This window comes from Rhamphochromis longiceps, linkage group LG1 (genome assembly GCF_057381845.1).
Source record: "Rhamphochromis longiceps isolate RC_006_pf linkage group LG1, R_longiceps_female_GT1.1, whole genome shotgun sequence".
In the NCBI taxonomy this organism is placed as follows: Eukaryota; Metazoa; Chordata; class Actinopteri; order Cichliformes; family Cichlidae; genus Rhamphochromis; species Rhamphochromis longiceps.
Window position 1 is genome coordinate 21,935,860 of NC_140557.1, and position 26,165 is coordinate 21,962,024.

Consider the following 26,165-nt stretch of genomic DNA (forward strand, 5'->3'; position numbering starts at 1 on the left):
CTCCATTGTTCCTGGACTTTCAAGAATGACTTTCAAAATAGATTTCAGGGGAACATACTAGAAGGTGTCTCACACTGCTACTTGTTTCACTGTCCCTGTCTCTCCATCGATTTCCTGCATATAGGAAAACCCAGGGAAAGGAACTGCTTCTGGCTGTATGAAGTATCCAGACTGGGTGAAATACTTCATTTGTCTATATTGTGATTCAAATCCTTAAAATGGTTCAGAGGCTAATGCAAACTCCTCTAAAAGTTTATCTGCGTTTGGAGTTTCAGACTGGCCAGTCTCTCTTAAGAAGATGCCCCCGCCCCCAATTAGAGCTGGGCGATATGAGATTTTTTCATATCACGATATGTTTTTTTCATTTCAGGCGATAACGATATCTATCACGATATAAGCCAAATAACTATATTTGTAAGATTTAAATGTGCCGTTGCTCACAAGTAAAATGTGAAATAATCAGCAGCTTGTTTTTATTTAAATATTTATTTCCCATAATAAGTTCAACAGGGTAGATGTACTTAAGGAACATGAGACTTTTTCAGATAAATAAAGGCAAATATTGCAAACTACACAAAAGGCAGCCGCTAAAGCGTTTAAGTTTCAAAATAGGACAAACGAAACAGACTAAATTGTCAATTCCACTTAGAAACAAAATATTAATTCTAAAAATAAATCTTAGTTTGTTTTACAGAAGAACAGACAAAACTGACTAACTTTTGTCAATATCAAATAAACTGAGAACTAAAAGGAAATTCTCAATCTCTCCTTGTTGTATAGCTGAGCTTTTCAAACAGTTTTAACAGTTACTTTAGTCTGACAAAAGCCGAATGACGAATTAGCGCTTCCAGTCAGAGACTGAGGCTACGTCCACACGTACACGGGTATTTTTGAAAACGGAGATTTTCCGTTTTCGTTTTAAAAAATAATGCCGTCCACACATAAAGGCAGAAATGAAGGAAAACGCTGCTAGGAACATGCCAAAGCAGCAGGTGGCGCTAGATTCCTAACCGTGCAGAAATGTTGGCCAATCAGAAGTCTAGAAGCCTCTGTGGGAAAAAGTAAACAAAGCTGGGGCATAGAAGCAGAACCGAGTCGTATGTGTGGAGGGACAGTAACTGTGTGTATATGTAAGCATTTAAACACTGCAGAGAGTAGAATTAACAGTATTGTAGAAATTCATTTCACCGAAACAATAACGTGGCGCACAGTGTGACGCATGCACCAGTTTATTGTATTTCCAGACTTGCTTTCGGCACAATTTACAGTGCACGCTACTCTGTTTTTTGTCAGACTTGAAATAGCCGAAATACCTTCACACTACGGAACTTCTATGGCTCTTCCGTTTGACAATCTCTCCGGCGTTGGAACCATCATCTGTTTTCTCTTCGGTCACGCTCGGTTGATTTTTCTAGTCGGCACACTCATTTCCTCCATTACGAGCTGGCTCCATTACACGCTGGCTGCTTCCCAAACAAACACACGTGCGGCTTGGCACTTGTGCTGTACGTAACAAGTCACACGACGTGACGCTGCGGCTGTGATTGGTTCGGCTCTGCGCTACTTAATTTGGATTGGCTGACCTTTTTTTTTTTTTTTTTTTTTTGAGGACAAGAGCTGCGAGGTCTATCGCGATAGCTTAATTTCTCTAGCGAGTAAAAGTTATATCGCGATACATATCGTTATCGTTCTATCGCCCAGCTCTACCCCCAATTGTTTATTATCCCATAGAAACAGCACTTTGTAGGATTATGCAAGGCAGCTTACAGACTAAAGTTTCTGCAGATATGTTTTTCAAAGGTCGGGCTGCTTTATGCTTAGTTTAAATCTTGTCTCAGCTTTACGGTGGTAGCGTATCTTTAGTGACAAAAACTCCTTTAACGTTATGTTTATCTTTTGCTCACTGCAAATTTAGACTGAGCCATGCTTGAATATTGTGGAGAGAGGTATGCTTGTAAGTGTGCTGTCTCGCTACAATAACTGACATTAACAGGTGTTGTGCTAATATCAAATGTAATTACATAGACGTCCTATTCGACTTAATTGTTATCATTCTATTATAAATTCTATTATAAACCAATAAACTGTAATTATCAAAAATAACCCTATCACTTTTAAACTGTAAGAATTCACCTTTTACTTACCATGTTTTATTTCATGGAAGAGGACAAGTCCAGTGATATATTATCAGGTTGATAAGATAAGATAAGATAAGATCTAGTTGAAAATGATGGTTTGTGAAGAAAGATGTGCCTTCTTCTGATGCTTGTCTTCAACCCAACCAATTGGGTAAAATTTAACCCAATATTTGATCAAAGCTACCGAGTCTATGACCCAACAGAATTAGTCAAGCTGTAGAGTTAATTAAAGAACCCGGCACATCGCCAACCCAACTCCTGAGTCATGACTTTTTAACCGATATTTGGCCATACTAACCCAACCTACAACCCTTCGACTTCCCAGAAATTGAGTTGTGAAAATAACCCAGCATTTTTTAGCGTATATAGATAAACATGTAACAGAGTGACACACTCAAAGCATGCTATGTTGGAGTCATTTTCATTGGGCAAGGCCATTCAGAAGGACTGACTCATTCACACTTACCACTGACATTATGGCAATGCCATCCCACACACACCAAATGAATGTTTTTGTTATTATGGCATGCAAATGTGTCATGAATCGCACACTTTCAAGCACATTTCATCTTCTTATTTGAGCATCTTATTAAAAACTGCTACGGTGAAGCTGAGAGGAACAGTGGCTGTACAGGGTGGGTGTATCTTTTATGCTTTCTGTGTTCATACTCCACATGCCTGTTTTAATTTTTTAACAAAATGTGAGGTTTTGATCACAGTCACCCCTACTGGGACCCAGTCTGCCAACTTCCTGCCTAATTAAGTGAAGCTCTGGGATCACTGTAATGAACGAACACAGTCACGTTTCCAGCATAGCTAGATAGATAGGTGGACAGAAACAGCCTTAAGCATAAACACTTCAGCCGTTCCCAGGGGAATGTTTTGGTAATGGTGGGCTGCCTGGGAAGGTAGGACATTTCTGAATACATCATGACAACACAGAGTGAAGCAAACATCCGGTGTAGCAGACAGCAAACACACTACGATGCTCAGGCTACTGATGTACTCTTATCACATTTCTCATTTCCTGCTCGGTTTCACCTGCCAACTAACCTAATTCCGCAGGGGAGGGGGGTCCCCCAAAGATGTACAGCCTAAACCTTAAGAATATCGCCCTTGAGTGACAGTACATGCGAAACGCATCACACCTCATACTGGTTTAAACATACAATTGGCATTATGGGAAAGCTCGCTTACCTGTCATAACTCCATCTACTGTAAGACATACTCCTGTTGCTGCTGACTCCCTCCATGGCAGGGATTGGACTGGATGGTGAGACGGCAAAAAATAAAAAAAATAAACAATAAAAGAAAGGAAAAAAATCAAAGCGCAAACGCTGCCCTCCTCTTCGTTGCCACGGCAAAGACGAACTAATGGAATCGCCGTTTAGTGAATGAGCAGGATGGCTCCGCGCAGCCAGACGCTATCCTATGGACTATACCACTACAGAGAGGGGAGCGAGCGCGAGCGCTGTCAGCTCCAGTGCACGCGCATCTACCAATTTCAGTCGTTTACGGCGCCGATTAGTTATACAGACTGACTGCGCCCTACATACACTTCACCCTAATTAACGAGTCCGCACCGATGTATGGCACTACGCTTTCTTTTGATTGCTGGCATGCAAGGACATGAACGCATAAGCATTTTTTTACTCATTTGCTGACAGCTGCACAGTAAAAGATACTTGTATGTATCAGCTCACTGCTGACTGATGCTTTTTTGTTTTAAATAAATGAATACCTGGTCACACACGTGGACATGCTCATTTGGCAAACTAATCCACGGAGTAAAGGTGCCAATTGGGGTGAAAGACAAGCAGGAAATCCTCTTGAGCTTCACCTGTAATAGCCTTCCATTTATGCCAACAAATAAAAATACAAACTCCTTCAAATTTCTCATTTTCTCGTATTTAATCTCAGGAGGAACGCGCCTGAGATTGCACTAATGAGCAACTTTCATTTTCCAGTTTCTGCTATTTTGCAGGCGCAAATATCACATATGCTCGAATTTTGACATTGCTGTTACTCTCTAGAACCTATTGCACAAATAGTGGCATAGTGTGTGTGATTATAAAATCAAAATATCATTAAATTATAGTAAACGAATGATGTAAATTCTTTCAGTTGACAAGGAATTATGCCAAGGAGCTGTTAAGATGTTTATGATAGCCCGTTATTTTTGCTAAAACTTATTAAGAGCTAAGTCCTTCCATCAATTTGTCATCGAGCTTTATGTCTCTGTATTATGTGCTCTCTATATAAACCCAGTGGTTCTCAAACAGTGTAGGCAGACCTCCCTTGGAGGCACAGAGCTACTATATGTAAGACTTTACTGATCCTATCTTACTGACCTTTATTTCAATAATTTACTTGGGTCATTTTTTTCTATCGGCGAAAAAAAAAACTGTGGGTTGGGTGGTGTTTTGTATCATCTGATGTAAGGTATGAGAGAAAAATGAGAACCATTGCCTTGACCATGTTCTGGTACATGTACTTAATAGCATTTCCCTTTAGTCAAACAGTTACCCTGTGGTTCAAATACATGCATGTAGCTGTTTATGGAGGTTTGCTTTTGCACAGTTGTGTGAATTTAACTGGGTTCGGGGAGCTTATTAAATCATTGTCAGTAACATGTTTTGGTCTCAAAGACTCAAAATGAGAAGAAAGTATGAAAAGGCGACTGATCTGTCTGAATCTGGCCTTTTTTGGTCTGTTTTAGGTCTAGACTACACGTTTATTTCAACACTTATAGAATAAACATGTGTATTATTATGTAAGGTGTCTGGAAATTTATATGCCTCGGTTAAAGCATGCCAAAATGAAGTCCCCTGCAGATTAAAGGACAGTAATGCAGATCTGCAGTAAATAGTGAATTTTCAGTTCAATCTCATTTTTTAAAGCTAAAAAAAGATTCTCTACCCCCTCAGGCTCAATGACAGACTTTATTTTAGCACCAAAAGCTAGACACAGGGCAAAGGACACTGATGTTGAAGAGAAAAAACAAACAGTATGATTGGGGTTCACACTAGGTTTTGCAATAAGATGGGAGATTTCAGCAATTATAATAATCATTTGTATAATTTAAAGCTCCTCTGTAAAGTTTCCCAAACTCTCCTCCACTTGAACCGGCATTATTACACTCTGTGCTGGTAATGAACACCTCATAATAAATATACTCTCCATAACTAAGCCACATAAGATTTGTTTGAAAAAGCAACTAAAGAAAAAAAGCAAAAAAACCCTTCCTGGTCACATGTTTGTGACAAATCCAATTTTGCAATTTTGGGCCAACAGTCATCTTCAGTTTAAAATAATTGAGAGAATTAAATATTCTTCTTTACATATATACACAGCTGTGCTGTGAACATGTATTCACTTATAAACATATAAAAATACTTGTCAACTAGTCTGATAAGAAAATAATGTATAAAAGTAGAGTAGAAACATTTAATCAAGTCCGTTACTTCAATCGTCTAATTTTTGTGGTTTATATTACAAGATGATGAGTGAAAAACAAACTGCAGTACTCTGTTTGAATGCCTGAACAGAAGTACACAAGTGGGAGGGGAAGGCAGAACATTATACTGGGTATGTGGCGATGGCTGCTCCACAGGTGGCAGGTCCGTTGAGTTCATGTCCCACTGGAGATGGGTTGTCTTATGATGTGCATCTCAAAGCTTCCATTTGTCCTAATTTTCCAACTGGCAGACCATCGGGATGGGGGGGGGGAGGAAGCCGTGTTACAGAATAATTCAAAGACAAAGGGAACAAACACATTGCCACTGTGTTATTGGAATGGTGAAACAGTTATTTGATCTACATCATGGACTAAATGTTTGACAGAAAAGATGCTTTGCACTGGAATGATCTAGATTGAATGGAGCTCTGAAAGCTTGATTTGCAACAAAGGGATTTGCTAGCATTGCTCGTCAAAGGCTGAGTATAGAACGTAGTTTTCAGTGTTTTGAGCTGAAATCGGGTTAGTTTTCAAGGCTACACAAAGCGCTACCAGTTATTTTATTTCTACTGCTTCTTAGAAATGTGAAAAAAATATGTAGTATGTCCAATGCTGACCTAACCGCCACCTTCGAGGAAAGAAATTCAGACAGATTTGCTACTTTTTGACAAGTGTAGGATTTTTAACAATCCTTCAATCTGTAAGACTTAAAAAAAAATACAGTAGACACTTCATTTTTGACTAAAATGAAAGCAGAAACCACAAAAAAGATCAAGAATTCACTGCAAAATGCCAGAAACCTCTAATCTCATAATAGCTTTAAGGGCTATCATTATATTTATATACATACTTATATATTCAGTTCATATATGTAAAACCAAACTCAATCTCACACACTGTACTGTGGTGATTTAATAGGTCATTAGAAATACAAAATCACAACAAATGTCACATATGTACAGTAGCAGATTAGCACATGGGAGTAAAGGTGGATATGGCACAACATACACAAAGCTTCATAAGATAATCTCTCTGCTCTGGTCAGACACTGGAAACTAAAGAAAGTCATTAACATTCTGGATACATAGTTTTCATTCAATCTCGGTAGCAAGTACAAATGTCACTACAAGGCAAGAGAAGTCCTTCAGAGTACGAAACATTAATTTGTCAGGCTGATTTAGAAGGCAATGTTTAGTGTTGGGACTCTCGTGTGAATTAAGATTACTGCTGAAGGTAGAGTGGTGTTAAATTTTGGCATTGTCAGTTGTCCATAGCGATGTCCTGGGGACAGCAGTTCCTGGTCAAAGTATTTCAGAAAAGGCTGTCTGAAGTCATGCACGTGGAGAAGGCAGCGGTCAGTCATCCACTTAGGATGTGATGTCAGGCAGAGTGGGTGGGGTGGTAGAGTAGCTGCATGAGTTACAGTGATAAGGCCAACTCAGACAATCACACAGTGGCAGCCGCTCTTGTCTTTTTCTTTCCTTGTAGGTTCTGGCGACGGTGGACATTCCTGTTCTTGGAATTTCCTGGGAGTTGGAAGAGATAGAGCATAGCTATAAGGACCCAGTGTGTACTTTTCCCCCTGTAATTATGGCCAGAGATACTTAATCGGTCTTTAAACTATCATCTATAACATGTTATCCACCAAAAGCACCTTATATCCCTTTAAATCTCCTTCCTTTTAACTCAGGGCATTTTAATAATAATAATAATAATAATGGATTGGATTTATATAGCGCTTTTCAAGGCACCCAAAGCGCTTTACAATACCACTATTAATTCACTCTCGCATTCACACACTGGTGGAAGCAAGCTACGGTTGTAGCCACAGCTGCCCTGGGGCAGACTGACAGAAGCGAGGCTGCCATAACGCAGCCTCGATATATGAACGATATTTTCACACATATCGTTCATTTTTTCTGGTCCGAATCTGTTGATGAGTTTGTAAACTTGTAGCTTTTTCACATGATTCACTTTCTTTTTACACAGAGAACAAAAACAAGCAAACCCAAGCACATCACTACAAACCACGTGAGAATGTTCAGTCCGCTTATTGTCCAGATGTGTTTGGGGTGGGAACATTAAAAGTAAATACAGGAAGAAGGTGCTGTGTTCTGAACTACTGGAGCATTTACGTTCATGTCACGGGTTGCTGGAAGTTGCTTGCTGTCACTTGGTTAAATTGAAAACCTCCTCAAGGGTGCTAACAGATTACCAGAGTCACCCACTGTTTCTAGTCAAGGAACCGGGCAGTTAGTTAGTTTGTAACTGATTTCACCTAGCGACAGCCAACAACCTCTAGCAACCACTTTCTAACTGGTTGTGGAATACATATGTGGACTGGTCTCTTGGCCTCTGTTACTGAGTACATATGGAAACTGTTTACATTAAATTTAAATTAACCTTGACTGTGACACTTCCATGACCACATACATTGAAATGTGACCTAATTAATAATTAATTTCTTCATCTTTACCACAATTATTGGTGAGCCAAAGTTTAAATTCCTTTGAGTTTTATCTAATATGATTTTTTCTTTTACACAGCCAGAGATTGTGTGCTTAGTTTTAGCACTCCTTGTCAATAAATGAAGGAAATACTGTCCTATTGCTCCCTGCAGAATGCAGATACAGTTGTTTTATGCTAAAGCCTTCTGGAATATTTTCTAGGACTTTATACTTGAGTGGTGGGGAATTTATATTTTAAAATTCAAAGAATATAGACAGAAACAAAGAAATGTAACTCATCTGTTACAGCAACTGTTGACATAGCTTGTCCCTGTTTTTATAGTAATTTGCTAGGCAGGAAACAAAAGAGCTTAAGAAAAAAAAATGTTGCTCCTGTAAACATTCACCCTGAGATCCTGCAGTGTGTTTAACAGGGCACTCTGAGGATTAGACATATTATTTTTAAGCAATATGTGCAACATGCCTCAACACTAAAGCTTCCACACTGTTTACAGATACAACACAAAAGACTGACATGTGGACGATATGTAAAACAACACACTTTTACAAAGCACCTACCTGATTACTCTAACCAGCTCGTGGAAAGCCTGGTCTACGTTCATTCGTATTTTAGCTGAAGCCTCCATGTATGTGACCTTTAATTGTCTGGCCAGCTGCTGGCCCTCTTCCTGGGTTACCTGAGGCAAAAAGAAAGATGGTAATGATGACGTGAACCTTCAATGTAAACTGAAGTCCAGGAAGGATCATGCTCTACAATCCATCAACGCAATCACTGTGTTTATAAAAACAATGTTATTACTTACTGAAAAGCTACAAATGTCATAATATTGTAAAATATCAAATATGTCTGTCACATACTTGCCTTTATTCTATGAGTATAGTGTGCAACATCGACCAGTTCCTTTTGCTGCTCTATCTGTATTAATCAAAGTTGCATTCACAGAGGACAATACCTGCTTTAACCGTGACTCCCTTTGGAGTCAAAAAGGAGTCACAGGTCAGCGATCAAGATTCTTGATTTAGATCAAGATTCTTTTTCACCATTAGGGGGCGGTGTGGATTTACCGAAGGGAGCGAGGCCTGACTGCACACCAGCGGCTGAAAATTCATCATTTCATCACACTCCTGTTTCCATCCATCCTCCCCTCGACACCAGCCTTTCTGCAGCTTCTTTTATTCTTTCACTCACATCCTGTTGTATCTCAGCAGCTACGCTGCAGCTGCTGCGCTACCACTTTCAAGTATGCAAATGCAAAATCCTCCCGACTGGTTCGTATTATCTCTTCAGCTGATCAAACCGGGTACATGTGAGCCTGTCAGTGCAATCTGTTGGACTTACTTGTCTCTGTAGTTCCAGATCTGCTTTGTTTCCTACAAGGATCATAGGGAATTCGTCTCTGTCTTTCACTCGGAGAATCTGTCTTTGGAATTTGTAGATTTCTTCAAAGCTGTAAATCATAGTATGTGGTGTTAGGTCGTGTTCCCTAAACAAACAGGTTGTGCAATATCTTCTCACATATCGATGAATGCATTCATCTAAAAATGTACATGAGACAGACTTCAAAGCAAAAGGAATGTAGCTACAAATGCCCACCATTACCACACCCACGCGAACAGAACGATCACCCAGAGATAAGGGTCATCGGCAGCGTGCATGAGACAGAAAGGCTAAAACATGTCAGAATATAAAAAATGTCGAATGCATTTATTTAAGGCTCTCTTCTGCATGCTGACTTGACTGCTGAGCCACTACAATAAAGATAGCATGTGAGGGCTACATTTTTATTTTCTGTTGGGTTGAAACTAGCCCTAGTTTCAACCCAACAGAAAATAAAAATGTTAAAAAAAATAAGTAAAAAAAAAGGAGGAGGTGGGGGGCCAGAATGGAACAGTGCACCCAGGGCGGCGTTCCAGCATCGGGCCCACAGACAGCTTGGTGAGCACATAGTAAATCTGGAAGGACTTCACTAATATAAATGGAGGAAGGAAAGGCTGTTTACAACATAAACATTGGGAGGAGGCTGTGGGGGCAAGGGGAATGCAGCTCACTGCACTGCTGGGCAGGGACGCAGGCATGAAGAAGATGAGTAGAAACACAGAGATCACAGCATAAACTCTATAAAGTTTCACATAAAACACTATTTTATGTGGCGTAAGCTGCGACACATACTGAGAGACATAGAGACATACAGAGACATACTGATGTATCTGCATATTTTTATTACTTTTTTGCTTCTATTCAATAGTATTAGTGAAGAGAGGAAGCCTAGATGCTGCTATATGGCGTCAGTTGGCTTTTACTGAAACTGATGGAGCCTGCCGTTTCTGAGATTATCTACATAAACAGGAGGAACACCCTTTATTCTTTTTAGTTTCGCTATTGCAGTAGCCTGTCTTCATTTTCAAAAGATGAATTTGCTTGGCGCTGGCTTAAAAGTGATTTATGACACTTGTTTTTACCAAGGTGACCAAATAAATCTGGCATCCTTTAAATGTTGTTTAAAATCAGAACCAATTAGAAAGTGTGGACTAAAGTTTAAATTAAAGGTCCGTGACAGTGTTACTTTGACTCAGGGTGCTATGCACCGGGGTTTAACAAGTTAAAGGACTCTCTGTGCCTCAGAGTGTTGTTAGTACATACATACGTGCATGTTTCTACTGTATACATGATGGAATTCAGCAGGGATTGCTACGGGATTCTTGTCAACTCCCTTAAGCGTCAACTTGTATAATGCTCTCTGAGCCCATGCGCTATTGTTTCAGCAGGCTTTAAATAGAAAGCTAAGGTGAAGTCAAGAGAACAGGATAAGGGGGTAAGTGCGAAGAACAAAAGAATATGACAACAAGAGCAACAACAAGGTCCGGAAGTAAGAGCAACAAGTGAGAGTATCGGTGCAAGATTTATGGTTTTACTTTAGAGTCGGAGATAGAGGAGGAGCAGCGCACAAGCGTATGTTACTGTAAACAGAAATGTGCAAGGCGTGTGTGCGTGTGTGTGTTTGCACATGATGAAAACTGTCACTTACCTTCCTCTGTCAGTGACTGAGAAGACGAGCAGGAAGCCCTCCCCTGTCCTCATGTATTGTTCTCTCATGGCTCCAAACTCTTCCTGTCCAGCCGTGTCGAGGACTAGAGAGCATGAACATGTGCGTTGACAAAAAAAAAAAGTACACACACACACACACACACACACACACACACACACACACACACACACACACACACACACACACACACACACACACACACACACACACACACACAGGGTAGCTCACAGCAAAATAAACTTCTGAAATCAGTTCCTCAAGTGCAATAGACTTCAGGACAAAGGAGCTACGTGTGCGTCTTTGTACTTGCGTATTTGCACTGGTCGTGTTTATTCAGCAAAGTGCACTTACTGTCGAGCCTGGCCGGCCTTTCGTCGATCACACACTGCTTGGTATAAGAGTCTTCAATTGTCGGGTCATAGTCAGTGACAAAGTACGACTGTAGGAGGCAAAGAAAACGACAATAAAGGTGGATAATATTTTCTTTCTGCCTACTTCTTGTAACAAATGAAATAATGAATTTGTGAATGCATCCGAGGCCTGGAACTGCGTCGGGTTAGACATATCAACATTACATCCAACCTACAGTGCATTTACTTTGTTTCTCCATCTTTGTAGATTTCACATTAAAAACAAACATAAAATGAAATGAAGTGACGTTATTAGATGTTTTTTTGTGTACGTCTTTATACAAAAATGTGTTTATATTTCAACACCATTCATAAAGCATGTCCACAGCACGTTTAAAAATATAAAGTTTGAGTTAACTTTTTACCCTTTTGTTCCCTCCACTGTGTGCTTAAACGCTGCTGAAAAACGACTGTGTGCATTGATCAGGCGGCTTCAAAACTGCCCCTTCTGTTTGTCCTTTTGTTTTAGGTTTAAACACACTACAGTTCCACTGACCTCTACCTTTACTAGCATGCTGCACGCAGGAGGTAAGCACACTCTGTGCGGACACCTGCACGAAAAAAAAAGCCGCTTAGGCTCTGACAGCAGCCTGCTTTTCACGCTAATATCTCATTTACAAGATGTTTCCTCCGTTACCGCTGTAGGCTTTGATTCTTTCACTCCGAGGCCAAAATCTGGTCTCTTAGTAACCTCAGCTGGAAGGGTGGGGCCAGGGCGGTGTTGGAGGTGGGGTGAGGCGGGGGGGTCGTGCATTTTTTACATTTTTCCCATGTTTTGTTGTTCTCGCTCTCCTCTGGGACTAGTTAAGCGGTGACAGCTGAGGGGAGTGCTCGGGGAATGTCAAACCAACACCCTAAAACGCAGCGCGATCACGAGGACATAAAAATCCAGACAAGTTTCCCTGTCATTCTAACAATAGGCCAAATTAAACTTTTACAGTTGCAGTGGCGTTGTTTGTGCCTGAAACTGTATGTTATTTTATGACTCACACACAATCCCACTTATTTTGGGGTTAGCTGGCAGCTGAGGAGACAGAGAGCTCTTGCTCTATGTGCTGTCAGTAGCACATCTCTGAGTAATACGGAGGCGGTTAACGCAACGTAATTTTCATTTGAGAGGGACTGAAACATTTTAGTCAATAAATATTAAGTGATGGTGGCACTGAAACTGCAAAAGCACATCACCACTTAAAGCTACGAGAAGCTCATATATGCTATCAAAACTCTTTTTAGCCTGTTGGATCATTTCTGCAGCTCCATCGCAGATGATCCATGAATATTGTATCTTGGGATGCTCAAATATATTCATGGGATCAAAATGTTTATGCCTTTAAGTCTCTGGTTGATACTGCATATAATCAGATTTCGTGCCTTCTATAGAGCCTTTCTTAGTCCTTAGTCAAGCTCTGTTTCAGTTATAGGGTACTTTATTTTTGTATTTATATATTTTTTGTCTCTTGCAGCTTTTTGCACATGCAGGTAATTTCTCCATCGCACGCTCCTGTCGTTGTGTAGCGTGGAAGCAAGACTGGCCTGTGTCACATCCGTTCACCGCTGTTCAATAATTCATCAGTATTACTGTGCATCCTAGAACTCGCTGCACACTGCAAACCTGCACTGACAGTGTGCCTTCAGACGACGAGACAGACAGAAAGCGAGAGAGAGAGAGAGAGGGAGAGGAAGGGGGTTAAGAAAAAAACCCCAACAACAAAAAAAAAATGCTGCTTATGTTTCTTGTCCCTGCCCACCACCACCTCTAGCACTCTCCCAGCTGTAGCTTCAGCATGTGACCTCGGCCTCACGTCAATCTCTTATTCCTATTCTGTCAACCTCGGGCTACGATGAGCATCGCTCTGCCCTGGCTGCTCCTCCCTTCTCCCTCCTCTGCGCGAGCAGGCGATGGAGATGCTGCACTCCACTCTGGCCGATTGTCTCATTGCCATTTCCCGTGATAGATGAGGCTGTTTTGCAGTGCCAGCAGCACCAGAGCCAGCACTAACAGGGCTGTAGCCCAGCCTGGCTGGCTTTCAGCTCGGCCACAGCAAAGCGATGGGCTAGGTGAGAAAGTGCAACATGACAGGAGGGCTACCAATAACTATATGACATGTGCCAGCATGAATCATGGGTAGTAATATGGCCTATAAATCCTCATGCTGGTCCACAACTTCATCAGCTGAAACAGGCTCCTTATAACGAAATGAATCTGCTGCATGTCGAGTACGAGAACAGCTGCAGGTTTTGGGAAACAGTAGCTCCCAGACGCTCACCACACACCACAAAGGTAGTATCCTTAAGGTGCTGATCGCCTCTCGGCTCTCTTTTACTTTTGTGTTTTAGCTGTCATATTGTATTTCATCTAAAAATGTTAAACCTACAGCTATGAGCACAACGCACAATTAATAAATTAACTGATAAGCAAAATACTTTTTCAAGAATGTAGGCAGATTATGACTTGACTAGACAGAAATGAAAAGACTAGACGGATTCAGATGAGGTCAAAAGCTTTGACATTAAAGATTTTCTGCAGCAACATTGCAAACCTGAGATAAAATACAGTATACCAGCTTGTGTAATAAATCTTTAATAAACCAGAACAGGACGTGTGTGTTTGCAAGATATGTATTAGGGAAGATAAGGCTGCTGGAGGCGGGCTACAAGACCATCGACAAGAAACTTGGTGAGAAGGTGACAACTGTTGCTGTGATTATTCAGAAATGGAAGAAATATAAAAATTCCATCAACTGATCTTGCCTCATGGGGGGAGGATGATCATGAGAAAGCTGGTGGATCAGCCCATAACTGATACATGTGAGGAAGTGGTAATGATCTGAAAGCAGCTGGGACCACAATCCCAAAGAACACCATTCGTGATACACTACAGCGCAACGGATGGAAATCTTTCTGCACCAGCAGGATATTTAGTTTGCTAGTGACCCAAAGAAAACCATCCCAAAGTCAAGCACAGAGGTGGAAACGTTATGTTTTGGACTGTTTTTCTTTCTTTTGCTAAAGATACAGGACGACTGCAGCGCACTGAGGGGCTAATGGACGAGGCCATGCCGTGTAAAATCCCCCCCCCCCTCAGTCAGAACACTGAAGATGGACCATCACTGAGTCCTCCAGTATGACAATAACCCAAACCATACTGCCAAGGCAAAAAAAAGCAGCGGCTAAAGAATAAGCACACCAGGATTCATGGAGTAGCCTCGCCAGTCTTCAAAGATCTCAGTCTTTTAGACAATTTGTGGAAGGAACTGAAGCTTCGAGCTGAGAAGCAGCAGCCAAGAAACCTAAAGGAACCTACTCAGTTTCTAACTTCTATGTAATCCTGTCTTTTGGGGGGTTTTTCTCTTTAGGATTTTTGGTTTATATTCTGTCTCTCCCCACTACAATGACATAAAAATTAGAGACTGCTCATTTCTTCGTAAGTGAGTAAACAAACAAATTCAGCAGAAGAACAAATAATTATTTCTCACATTATTAGCAGCATGGTTTGGTTTCACCTCCACTCAGCAGCAGGACAAAATTTTGGTTTATTTGACACAAATTATCAAATAAAGGTGCTAAAGCTTAACAATATGAAAGAAAACCAGCACAACAGTGAGCACACAACAACACACTGTATGACGAAAAAATAAATCCAGTCTAGTTTAGCTGTCGGTGGTAAGGTGGGTCAAGCCACACTCAGCCCTGGTCAGCTCCACAGGAAGGAAACTCCACCTCTGCAGCACGGAGCTGGCCCGGTCGAGCCTTCGAGTGGTGGTGATGTCACAGATGACATCTTACCCTACCCCGCCTTTCCAGCAAAGTCTGATCCTGTGGCTCAGTCCTCCTCCAGCATTCTAGCTATACATCCCAGCCACACACACAAAGCACATGTACGCTCACACCAGGAAATCATTAAAGGCCACGAGTGGAGGCCCAGTTGATGAGGCTCAGCAGCAGTGCGGCTTTGTGTGCTGAGGCCGTTCTGTATCTAGATGATTGTGAAACAAAGACAGATTGTTTTCTGGGCTGAAACTAAGAAGCTGTCATATAAAGGAGAAAGTCAAGGAAAGGGTTAAAAAAAATAGGCTACAACAAGGGATTGATTTCTGATCTGCTTATTTTATGATCAATTTCTTTTGTTTGGGTGCCGGTGATGAATGGTTTTCAATGTTCTTAAAATGCCTTTTTCTACCATTTCATATTATATTTTTTCAAAACAATACATAATGTATAAAAAATGTTCAAACAAAGCAGGAAGAAGAGAATCAACAGATTCTTAAAAAGAAGAGGGTTTTTTTTGTTGTTGTTTTTTGCATAATTGACAAAAAAGAGAGAAAAAGAATCCAAGTCTTTGCGCAAATTCCTGTAGATTAATTATCCTTTCAGAAATCCAAGAAATGCAAAAAAACAGAAAAACATGATGCACTGATTCATTTAGACGCACGTCTTCCCCCCCTCTTTGCTACACGAGCCACACACAAAAAAAAGCGCTAATTCAGCGTGTAGGTGCTTTGTCGTCTAAGCCACTTCATTGCTCAACACAGGAATAAAACACCAAAGCACCTGGTGAAGTTTGTGCTCTGTAACAAGTGAAGAAATAAAGCAATTAATCCCGACTGTTACGACTGCTGGCTGCCAGCGACGCAAGAATGGGTGATATGTGTAGGCGTGTAATCAGCATAGTGCTTGCATTATGCACCCACTTCCTCCCCACACAAACAGCTATGCTAACACTAAATATAGACCCTTTTCCATCTCACTCAGTTATCCTGCTTGTTTGGTTGTTTGGTTAGAGACGCCGATTTGACTGTTACCATCATTATCTACGCGGAACATAAAACCACTGATTCAGCAGCAGCAGAGATGAAACTGAGATTTTCTTTTTACTACATAATAAAAAACTTCATTAAAAAACAAAAACAAAAAAAACACCCACCCAATGTAGGTTACATGGTGCACCCGCTCACAAGACTGTCATAATGAGAGGGAATGCTGAGTTAAAACAAATAGTCATCAACACAGTTGGGAGTTAATTACCTTCTGCATATGGCTTAATGCCCAATGAGAATTCCCAGACCTCAGCTTTGAGAATCATCAGCCGTAGATATTCTTTAATTAAAGAAAAAAAATGTAGATTAAATACCATTAAATCTTGTTATTCTAGTCAGCATATGCAGATTTGCACTATTCCCCAAACTGCTCATTCCCCGCTCCAGCACACCGCAAGCCTACCACAAAATGTTCCCCAACTAAACATTTTACATTTTATAAGAAAACTATCTCTTGTGATATGTCTGGAATTGCGACCTCGCATGTAACAAACTGTTTATATCTTGAGCACGCCATTCTGTTTGTTTTTTTTTTTTGTCAACGTAGCTGGTTTTGAGTTCTTAATGCTCACTAGATCGTCACCCAAACGCCTGTTTTGTGCTCAATGAACGAAAAAGTAAAAAAAGAAAAGAAAAAAAAGAAAGAAAGAAAAAGAAAAATAGCTCTGCACGAAGAGGTGGGCGTGAAAATGAGCCGCTCGTGGTTTTTGTGCATTTTGCAGAATGAGCTGAAGGTGAGCAGCAAACCTCAGGACTTGTGCAAATCCAATTGAGCAAGCTTTGTCGATTCAGAGCATTTGTGACCACAATTTGAGTGAATGAAAACAGTTCTTATTCACACTGCAGGACTTTTGCCAAATGTATCAAAAGTGCTTGGCCCAGAAAAGCTATATGGCACGGTCAAGGGAAAGCTATAGCTCTCTTTACAGTGAGCGTTCAGCTTACTTCACAAAACTGACCCATGCTCTTTGTTTTGCTGACAGAGCAAGCACAAACTGCTAGATGGACTGAAATATCAGCAGCGAGGAGTAGAACAGGAGTGGTCGCTACATGAAGCGGGGGCGTGCCCCCCAGCTGACAGGTGAGACATGCCATTTGTAAGACTTGTTCGGTGGGCCGGAGCCAAGTTCAGCAATTTTGATTAAGAACACAAACCCCACGCCAGACAGACTGGAGCCTGCCAAGTTACAGTCTGAGACAGAATGTGTAGATCCGTTTCTGACAGCACATCATAGCCAGACATGGTAAATTCATACACTGTACATGCTAATGAAAGGCTTCAAAAAGGCAAAACAGCATAAATATTGGGGGGACTCAATCTGACGGTAAGCAAATACTTGATCAAGCAAGTCTCGATTACCTCAAACCGGCAGGGCAACACTGCCGTCTAAGAAAAGAGAAATTTGACTGTGGGCATCACTTCCTGTCCGAAAAACCATGCAGGTTTAACCTTCTGTGGACCCTCCGGGGCTGCGAGCAGCTGTCTGCAATCAAATAGCCGCCATCAGTGTTTAATGTTAAACAGATGGAAATGAAGACCAATTCCTCTGCAATCTCTGCCCTGCCTGTCCCCCTCCGTTATCGCCTTTCTTTTCATGGTTCACAAAGTTTCACACAAGTGATACAAGAATTGCCGCGAGGAGCATTGTTCTGTCGAGTACCTGGGAGCGCCTGAAAAATAGGGTGGGAGGTGGGGGGGCGTTCAGAGCGAATGAAGAGGTTTGAGGGGGAGTAAGACTGTAAGCTACATGGAGAGGGAGAGCAAGAGAAAAAAGAGGGGGAGGGAAAGGCATTAACTTCCTGTGGAAACACCCACTTTTCCCATGAGCTCATACAAACCAGAAAGGTCACTTATTCAATACCTAATACACATGGAGAGAAAGAAAGCACACAATGTGTCCACTGGCTTAAAGGGCCACGGGGGAGCATTCTGTTATAGCTGGGAAAGCTTTAAGACCGTAAACAATGCTGCAGAGAAATACTCGAACATTAAAAAAAAACAAAAAACCCAGTGCTGGTCATTTCCAAAAAGCCCTACACCCCTGCTATAAAGTAAGCCAAATAAGCATCCATAGTAATGTGACTTCCATTGAATGTTTACAGTTGGAGAATGCGGTCTGGGTACAGGCGCCAAACGTTGGCATGATGCCGAATTAAATGAACCCCTGCACATCACTCCTACAAGCGCTCTTCCTCCTAATGCGCAACAGATCAATAGTCTTTTTCCTTTAATCATTGCCTTGTCCTTAAATGCCAGCAGGCTAGTGAAGCCCCACCCCAACAGGCAAACCCTCGACATAACACACACATCTATCCAGCACTGTGACCTTACTGGAAATTCAGATTCACTTCACTTCAATTTTATTTATTTTATTTATACAAATCACGACAACAGTTGCCTGAAATTGTAAGGTAGACCCTACAATAATACATACAGAGAAAACCCAACAATTATATGAGCCCCTATGAGCAAGCACTTTGGCGAAAGTGGGAAGGAAAAACTCCCTTTTAACAGGAAGAAACCTCCGGCAGAACCAGGCTCAGGTTCTGCCAGAGTTCCCCATAGGCAACTGAAATGATGGCAAGAACGATAAAACGTAAGGTCAAAATAAAGCATATAACATTGATTTTGTCTTTAATGGTGGTTCTTTTATAATTAGATCAGAAATATTCTAAGAGAGAAACATTACACAACATAGAAATTTACAGGTGACTCACGCTACAGTTGTCTAATGGCAAAAGTGGTGACTGTCCTGACCCATGACCTTAAACAATCATCACTCGAGCTGGGAAAGCTAGTAATGTCGTTGCGCTGATGTATGACAGTCTTATATGGGTGGTGGCAGACTCATGCACTTATTATTTTAGTAAAGATGTAGGTGAGTGTATCTCTTGTTCTTCTTTTTCAAAACTCCAAACAAGTTCCTCTTTAATCTTTTTCATGTACTGTAAAGTCTTTTATAGCCTTGGTTCTGTGGCCCTCCTATAATATTTGATTACTATTATTATTATTCCTATATTTGAGCGTGTGTGTTCGCCTCAAGGCACTTTATATTTAAAGGTAAAGACCCTACGATAATACAGAGAAAACCCCAACAGTTAGACGACCCCTATCAGCAAGCACTTGACAAGAGTAGGAAGGAAAAACTTCCTTTTAACTGAAGGAAACTTTTGGCAGAAGCATTCATTTTGAACTATAATTTAATTATTTCATGAAAATGCCTTTATTAATTCCGTACTGTGATATTGAAGTCCCGACTTTCCCACAAAAGTACAATAGTAGTGTTGGAATGATCACTAGTCTGAAACTTATTTAACGAGGTCAAAACAGTCCCTTGCAAATATTAACTTTACAACCTCTGTGTGCAACTTAATACCTATTATAATTTCCCAATGGCCACACACTCCACAGCAAAGATATCCACAAAGTCTTCACAATTAAGGAGCACACATAAGAAAGTAAAATAAAACATAAAACACTGATTTTATTTTCAGAGAACTAGTTGAAGTCACTACAACCCAACATTTTGGTTCGACCTCCTACATTTTCAATAAGTACAACTATTTTTACTTTGACATGTTCATTGATTTTTATGTAGGTTTCTTTCCCTGCTTGGGTTATTCGCACTGTTTGACTCCTTCTTAACTAATTCTTGTTGTCATCGCCCAACAATGACTATTTTCATCCAAGTAGCCATTAATGAGGCATAAATGAACGCTACATTGATTTATTACAACTATTCTGGACGCATTGTTAGGATAAAACAAGTCAAGTAGGCTATGCGAGCTGAATGACCAGCCTGCACTCATGGCTTTAGATATGGGGACAGCACCCATGCAGAGAATAAAGCACAGGATAAATGTCCCACCAAGTAGGCCAACTCCTGGTGCAGTCAACCCCCTGCTCTCCTCTAACCTCTCTGGCATTAAGACTTCAATCACTCTGCTAAATATCAATGCGTGCCGGACTGAACACTTTTGAACCCGCTCAAAGACGCAGAATCAAAGCGGTGCCATTTAAAGGCCTTTTTTCTACCAGATCACTTGGCACAAAGCCACCTACTTGCTCTATAGTGGCTACACAGCACACTGTTTCTTTATCTCAGTTTCATAAGCCAATTCTCTTGAATAAGCAGGCGCGTGGCAGACGCATGTGTCGTTCAGAGACGTTCTAGGTGATCGTGCGATCTCACTAATGTTCCTTCTCCCTCTGCATTAAGCCAACCCTAAACCCTAAAGTCACTGTTCATCGACGCCGGTTTTCTCTTTTCGGCTTTTTGCTGTTTTGCTGGAGGGAACAGAAAATAAAAGGCTCAACCGAAAAATATCTAAAAAAGACACAGTGAGCCCCTTTGACTGTTTTGACATTTCTTCCGTGATGTCTTCTTTTGTGGAGGCTGGGGAAAAAACTAGACCCATGCGAGGTTGCCTCAAAACTTACAAACGAAATTGGAAAGATCTGATCATTTACAGGTGAAAGGTGCTGACATAAATGTGCTTGACATCATGCATTAAATGACAAAAGAGAATCCAAAAAAATCCTTTTTTTACGACTTAAAACTAAACAGTAAGCACATAACAGTAATGAAGGTTATGATCTGTTTAGGCACAGACCCTCCTAGTTTAGGTACACACAAGCTATGTAATGATACACTGAGCGTGAGCCTTGCTGGTTACCCGACATGTAATACAGCTCCATGTTTACATATGTTCTTGCTTCACTCTGGGCTTTATTCAATTCTTCTTCCTCTGCTTGTGTTTGTGCAGAAGTAGCGCTGCACGCGTGCTCATCGACAAAGCGGCACTGTGACAACTCAGCGAGAGGACACCAGCTACCGCAGTGGCTACGAGGACAGAGAAACTACTGTGTGACTTTCAGAAACCCCACACAAAGTCATTCAGTGGAGTGCGTCTCGCAGTCTATGGTTCTCGGGAAAACCGTATGACTGACCAAATAATGGTAACGCTGATCAGTGATGTAAAATACACAGGCCGTAGTTTTATTTATAACTGAATGCTTATAGCTGACACACGATGCTACAATAAACATTTGTCTCTTATTATCTGCTTTAAAACAAGGCAGATACCTCTAAAACCCTTAACTGTACTGCATCTGAGTGTGTGTGTTATCATCTTCTCCCTTTTCTCCCTACTGGGACAAGCGCTCAGTGTGTATTTCTGCAATGGTGTGCTCTGCTGCAGACCATAATTCCTAGCATGGGGTGATATGTCACAGGAAATGGGTCCACTGACTGGCATCATGTCAGACGCCGCAGCATTAGTGCCGTGTGCTTTTAAACCAGCAGCCCTACATCACAGGCAGCAGAAAAGTTATTACTCCAACAGGCGCCTTCTTATATCGAATTTCCCAGAGGAACCCACCCGAGGGATTAATAAAGTTCTATCTTATCTTATAAATAAGTCCTAATGGATCTGCGCTTCACCTTCTCCCGGTTCCTCTCTGTTGATCTTGTCACCCTGTTGTTGATTCTGACAAACACCATGTCAGAATCAACAATTGTGTATCTGACAATAACTTGTTATTTATATATATACACATATATATACACACACACACATATACATATATATATATATATATATATATATATATATATATATATATATATATATATATATATATATATATATATATATACATACATACATATACATATACATATACAAGACCAGACTGACCAACCTGTGCACTGCCTGGATTGATTACAAGAAGGCCTATGACTCAATGCCCCACAGCTGGATACTGGAATGCCTAGAATTGTACAAGATCAATGGGACCCTAAGAGCCTTCATCAGGAACTCAATGGGGATGTGGCGTACAACACTAGAGGCCAACTCCAAGCCCATAGCACAAGTTACCATCAAGTGCGGGATCTACCAAGGAGATGCTCTGTCCCCACTGCTGTTCTGCATAGGCCTGAACCCCCTCAGTGAGATCATTAACAAGACTGGCTACGGATACCGACTACGGAACGGAGCAGTTGTCAGCCACCTCCTGTACATGGATGACATCAAGCTGTATGCCAAGAGTGAACGAGACATCGATTCACTGATCCACACTACCAGGCTATACAGCAATGACATTGGAATGTCGTTCGGACTGGAGAAGTGTAGTCGGATGGTAACAAAGAGAGGGAAGGTAGTCAGAACTGAGGGGATTGAACTACCAGAAGGCAACATTGCAGACATAGAGGACAGTTACAAGTACCTGGGGGTCCCGCAGGCAAATGGGAACCATGAAGAGGCCGCTAGAAAGGCTGCAACCACCAAGTACCTGCAGAGGGTCAGGCAAGTCCTGAGGAATCAGCTGAATGGTAAGAACAAGATCCGGGCCATCAACACATACGCCCTGCCCGTGATCAGGTACCCTGCTGGGGTAATAGGCTGGCAAAAGGAGGAGATAGAAGCCACTGACATAAAGACAAGAAAGCTCCTGACCATGCATGGAGGGTTTCACCCCAAGTCCAGCACCCTGAGGCTGTACGCTAAGCGGAAGGAAGGGGGCCGGGGACTGGTGAGTGTCAGCACCACAGTCCAGGATGAGACAAGGAACATCCAAGAATACATTGGGAAGATGGCCCCAACTGACCGAGTGCTCAGTGAATACCTCAGGCAGCAGAAACCCAAGAAAGAGGAGGGAGACGAGGAACCATCATGGAAGGACAGGCCCCTGCACGGTATGTACCACCGGCAGATAGAGGAGGTGGCTGATATCCAGAAATCCTACCAGTGGCTGGACAAAGCTGGACTGAAAGACAGCACAGAGGCACTAATCATGGCAGCACAAGAACAAGCTCTGAGCACAAGATCCATAGAGGCTGGGGTCTATCACACCAGGCAAGACCCCAGGTGCAGGCTGTGTAAAGATGCCCCAGAGACAATCCAGCACATAACAGCAGGGTGCAAGATGCTAGCAGGCAAGGCATACATGGAACGCCATAACCAAGTGGCCGGCATAGTGTACAGGAACATCTGTGCCGAGTATAACCTGGAAGTCCCGAGGTCAAAATGGGAGATGCCCCCAAGGGTGGTGGAGAATGACCGAGCTAAGATCCTGTGGGACTTCCAGATACAGACGGACAAAATGGTGGTGGCTAACCAACCGGACATAGTGGTGGTAGACAAACAGAAGAAGACGGCCGTAGTGATCGATGTAGCGGTTCCGAATGACAGCAATATCAGGAAGAAGGAACACGAGAAGCTGGAGAAATACCAAGGGCTCAGAGAAGAGCTGGAGAGGATGTGGAGGGTGAAGGTAACGGTGGTCCCCGTGGTAATCGGAGCACTAGGTGCGGTGACTCCCAAGCTAGGCGAGTGGCTCCAGCAGATCCCGGGAATAACAGATCTCTGTCCAGAAGAGCGCAGTCCTGGGAACAGCTAAGATACTGCGCAGGACCCTCAAGCTCCCAGGCCTCTGGTAGAGGACCCGAGCTTGAAGGATAAACCGCCCGCAGGGGCGTGCTGGGTGTTTATATATATATATATATATATATATAAAAAAGGGTGCAAAATGTCAGGCAGTGTGACCACGATATATGCATGCACCTTTTTAGTCATTTATGTTGGTAACTCCTCCCACAGTGATTTTTTTCTTCTTTTTTTGTTCAACTGACACTGTATATATTCAAAGTGCCATCATTAAAATCGAAACGGCGGTTGTCTTTTTTGTGTGCAGGGGGCAGAGTGTCACATTCGTTAACTAGTCCCCCAAAGTCCAAAGAGGCTTGCCTGTGAGACAACAATGTTTTGGTTAGACATACTAAGCACGCTGTTTTTTACACAGCTGTTGACTTTGTGCGCACTGGTGTGTGCCAAATAAAAATTCGGGTTAGTCGACACCAACTGGTGTCACGCACACGGTCGCATACAGTTGCTGTGTGTCAGATCAGCGCAGCAGTCACACAACAGCTGCGTCGCAAACCAAATTCAGATATTCCTGAGTGTATCTACGCGCTTACCTGACGCTCTTGCATTTTATCAGTGGCAGAAAGAACACGAGGCCCAATTGGCCATTGTTGCAGACACATTTGGACAGTGAGTAGTGCTATACCGTCACCTGTTGAGGGGTTGTCTCATTCCGTGCCTCACCTCCCCCTGATGGACAGCAGGTGCCCCACAGGCTTCTGGACACTGTCTGCTCGAGATGTGCCAAATGTCCACCAGCTGCCTGGCAGGCAGTTCAGAGCACGGCATCAGCGACAAGCACACGGACATAAAAAGAACCATTCAGAGCGCTCTGTTGACTAAGGTTCAGAAAAATGTCCCCCTCACTTTTGGCAAACAACAAAAGACGCTTCAATTAGCCGTGTAACTAGTCACGCCAATAATGAAATCAACACTGCCTACTATTTTAAAAGTCAGCAGAATTATCTGTAGCACCATTAATAAATATAAGCTTATCATAAAAAAGATGACTTACCTTTGAAATGCTAAATGTTAAAAGGTGTGGTGGAGTGGGATGCTAAAATAAGCAGCCTGCATGTTGGTTTCCCATAGCCAGAGCTGTTGTTATATGACTCTGAGATGTGAGACCTGATACTGTGAGTAGTTATTCTGAAACAGACAGATGTGTGAATACAGAACAATAGCCAAAAACAACACGGATGAACCCGCCGTCCTCTCTGTCTGTCTGACTATGTGAGGGGCTTCGACTAGAAAACAAGGGAGTATATTTCAATTTTTTTCCGCTATTAGAAGGACATCCAACAAAATATACATGGGTAACTGCATGTTCTGTAGAAAATTTAGGCTTGGACCAAACTGAAAAAGGAAAACTGCGATTTCTAGTTCCACATCATATCCGTCACTTGTTGGCTTTATACAATGATATTAAATTGCATGAAAAATAAGGAAAAATTCCGTTAACATCTTATGATATAAAGTTAAGAATGAATGTTGTCTTAATGATCTTCAGTACTGTAGAAATAAAACCTGGAAACGATGCAGCTTTTCAATCAATATGACAAACGCAAATGCAATTTTAAAAATGGTAATAAATCAAGGAAGTAAACAACTGAATTAGGGCTGTTCAATATAACGATTTATATCGGATGACAATTTTTTTTGTTTTGATGGTCACTGTAGTGGCTATATTAATTTCCTAAAGTTCTCTCTTTCTCTTATATTTAATATAACCACATAACAGACGGACAAGCACCTGTTTTTATGCGTTGTTAGCAAAAACGACGATAAAACCATCCCGTATCCGCTTATTTTACACATAAACCTTTCACAATAAAGCTCAAGATCCTGTTGAGACTTTTCAAAATAAACGGAACCCCGTGAAATAGTATGCAGAGTATTTACGGATGAGAAGCAAAAAAGAGCCGTCAGGTGCTAAAAAATAAACCTTAGACTCAAACATTAGAACAGGCTTTTTCCCGCAGCACACCATATAATAAATACTTACAAAGAAAAAGGCGGCCGTTGAAACTTATATCTAAAAATATATAGTTTCACGCATCGGTTAAAACACTCGACTCCAGGTACACGACGCCCAGCTGGAAACACTAGATTCACAGAATTTACAGAAAATGTTAAATTTTTGTAATTTATATTGTTATCGGGCGATAGATGTCTTATATCGGGATATGAGATTTTGGTCATATCGCACAGCCCTAAACTGAATACAGTTTGTAAATGAACAAAACTAGAATCACACCTTAGACGCACGAGCCTTTTTGTCATCATTACAAACTTGACATAAGGCTGCAGGTGGGTTCTGTTTGCTCAGATCTCTCAGCGTTAAAACTGTAAGCCTAACAAAGGAAACTAGCTTTGAGGTGAAATCTGAGACAATGTTCCGAG

General features: G+C 41.6%; 1 protein-coding gene across 1 annotated transcript in view; it reads right to left on the minus strand.

Annotated features, from left to right (window-relative positions):
- Positions 1-5,061: 5,061 nt before the first annotated feature.
- rras2 (RAS related 2) overlaps positions 5,062-26,165 on the minus strand; it is a 30,686-nt gene continuing 9,582 nt past the window's right edge. The window contains exons 2-6 of the mRNA XM_085402466.1: positions 11,462-11,549; positions 11,090-11,192; positions 9,403-9,511; positions 8,622-8,740; positions 5,062-7,121 (exon numbers count right to left, since the gene is read on the minus strand). Of these exons, the coding sequence (XP_085258592.1) occupies positions 7,034-7,121; positions 8,622-8,740; positions 9,403-9,511; positions 11,090-11,192; positions 11,462-11,549 (507 nt within the window). The 3' untranslated portion in view covers positions 5,062-7,033. The remainder of the gene's footprint in view (positions 7,122-8,621; positions 8,741-9,402; positions 9,512-11,089; positions 11,193-11,461; positions 11,550-26,165) is intronic.